The following is a 2278-nucleotide window of genomic DNA, read 5'->3' on the forward strand; positions in this document are numbered from 1 at the left end:
TCAGTCTGTTGCCGTTAAGGACACTTTTGTACACTTAACGCCGTAATGAAAATGTCGAGTTAATAAAATTAATTAATATCGTAAATAGTACGTCATATCGCAACGCTGATATAACTTTCCATATCACATGTCTCTTCGATTCGTATCATTTTGATATCGTTTTCTTGGGAACGTTTTCTATCTTGCAGTTTTTTACCTTGAAGTTTATGACATGACAAAGCATTCTTGAAGATACCTTTTGTGGGGTCTCTTATAAAGCATATTCAAGATGGTATAATTGTGAATGTGTACGTCGTATATATTAATGCATGATGAAGAACTAACGAATAAAAGGGACCCGCGAGCAGGTAACTCAGTAGGGGAACTCGGATAATTGGGAATCATTTCGAACCTGACCCTGTCAGCGTGAACTCACCGCGCTGAAAATGGTATGTTAATTCGACATAATTGGGAAGCTAGCCTCTCGACAATAAACTCAGACCTCCCTTTATTCCCTAATCGTAACCCTATGTGTCAAGTTTCTTTATGAATTATTTTTATAAACTGATTCACGTTTGTATGACAAGATTAGTAGTAACGTACAAATCTACGTTATATTATGTACGTTAAACATCTGGCTGGTATTCATAGTCCAGTCTTATCTTTGAGACCTTGTATATACTTTTCTTATTCTTGAGTATAATTTTAAGATGTCATAAACCAGTTACAGAATCATATTAATCTCTTAAGTCAATTGCAATCTTGAAATAAGAATGACTATGAATATCAACTTATGAGTGAAAGGATATATAACCGATCAGTTATATAACATTTCGTGAAGTTTTACGAAGAACATGTATATCTTGACGAAACTTTGCTTACCTCTGCCACCAGCACTTTTTATCCTGTAACAGATTAAATAGAAATTTCGATGTGAATCATGACAAATATTTGTTATTAATTATTTTATAAAGATAATTATGATAATAATACATTTGATTTTTTGGAGACATTAATTACTTCAAAATAACGAAAAAGTAAGTGGGAGTATTTCACTGAACATAAGTCAGCAATGATTATTCATACATATATCGGGCTAATCAATATATTAAAAATGAATGATCTAAATTATTCCATATGATCATTTTTAAGTAAAAATTATAAGTGAGGAAATATGCAAGTTAGCAATGAAGTTTAATAAATCATCTACTATGAGAAGGACGTAAAGAAGGATGAGATTGCGATCACGAAAACCCTCGTTTCCTGGCTACCCAGGAATTCTAATCGAGATCTGACCACAGTCATGATTCTTTTGTAATGGTGCTCGTGTACCATTTCCTTCCTCTCTTCCCGCCCTTTTGACGTCCCGTTAGTCTGTCACTTGCCGGATTCGCACCGAATCAATCTAGTTAGCGATCGCTTCATCCTCGTTCTTAGTGTCGATCGACTCGTTCGATTACGTATCGCCGGTAGGTGGTAATTTAAGAGAATCAACCGCGTGCAGCTGTAAGATGAAACCGCGATCGTTTCACGAATCTGTCGGCGCGATGATCCGTATCGTAATGCTTGACCGTTCTTCGCGAAGCCTCCGAGGGAAGCATCGTCTCCGTAAAAATTGCACTGGATAGCATGCAATAGAATTTCAATTTAAACGGCCATTAACTCTGATTGATTTTATTCAGCAGTAAGTATATAAATTTAACAAGAAATAGTTAGTTAATTTCGTATCAAGGCAATCTTCGATCGTTTCTCTTCTCTCACTTATATATTCATGAAAAATATGTGCTTTTTGAAAAGAAAAATACTAACCTTCGACAATGGAGAAGAGTCATCATCACCACTGCACCGATACCGGCTGATACTAAAGACACTATCACAAGAGTCAGCACCCATCCAAGTTCTCCAGGAGCTTCTGTAAAGAAAATTCAGAAGTTATAGGTTTAATATAGGCAAACTTTTTATTACAACTGTATTGAAACAGTATAATAAATTATGATTTGATTTTTATCTTACAAATTCACATTTATCATAAAAGAACGCAAAGTTTCTCTCAAATTTAGTAGCTTAAGATACACGATCTTACAATAAGAAATATCAGAAAATATTAAGAGCGAAGGCTAGTCAGAATTTGTAGATTTCCATATTTCAACGGTAATAGATGCGAAGTATAAGCGTATAAATCTGTTGTCGCTAAAAAATCTGACACTTGAAGAATGCGTCGACTTGTCGCCGTTTTCGGTTTTAGTCCCGCCGCATTGTCGTAATTTCTTCAGGCAAGCCCGGGCCCTGGGCCTTTGCC

At 35.6% G+C, this 2278-nt stretch overlaps 1 protein-coding gene across 1 annotated transcript in view; it reads right to left on the reverse strand.

Annotated features, from left to right (window-relative positions):
- The window catches only part of LOC108746172 (TSC22 domain family protein 1), a 78869-nt gene that overhangs the window by 10934 nt on the left and 65657 nt on the right, over positions 1-2278 (reverse strand). The window contains exons 3-4 of the mRNA XM_018482770.1: positions 1789-1891; positions 862-884 (exon numbers count right to left, since the gene is read on the reverse strand). Coding sequence (XP_018338272.1) covers positions 862-884; positions 1789-1891 — 126 coding nt within the window. The remainder of the gene's footprint in view (positions 1-861; positions 885-1788; positions 1892-2278) is intronic.

This window comes from Trachymyrmex septentrionalis, unplaced genomic scaffold, assembly GCF_001594115.1.
Source record: "Trachymyrmex septentrionalis isolate Tsep2-gDNA-1 unplaced genomic scaffold, Tsep1.0 scaffold16, whole genome shotgun sequence".
Lineage (NCBI taxonomy): Eukaryota > Metazoa > Arthropoda > Insecta > Hymenoptera > Formicidae > Trachymyrmex > Trachymyrmex septentrionalis.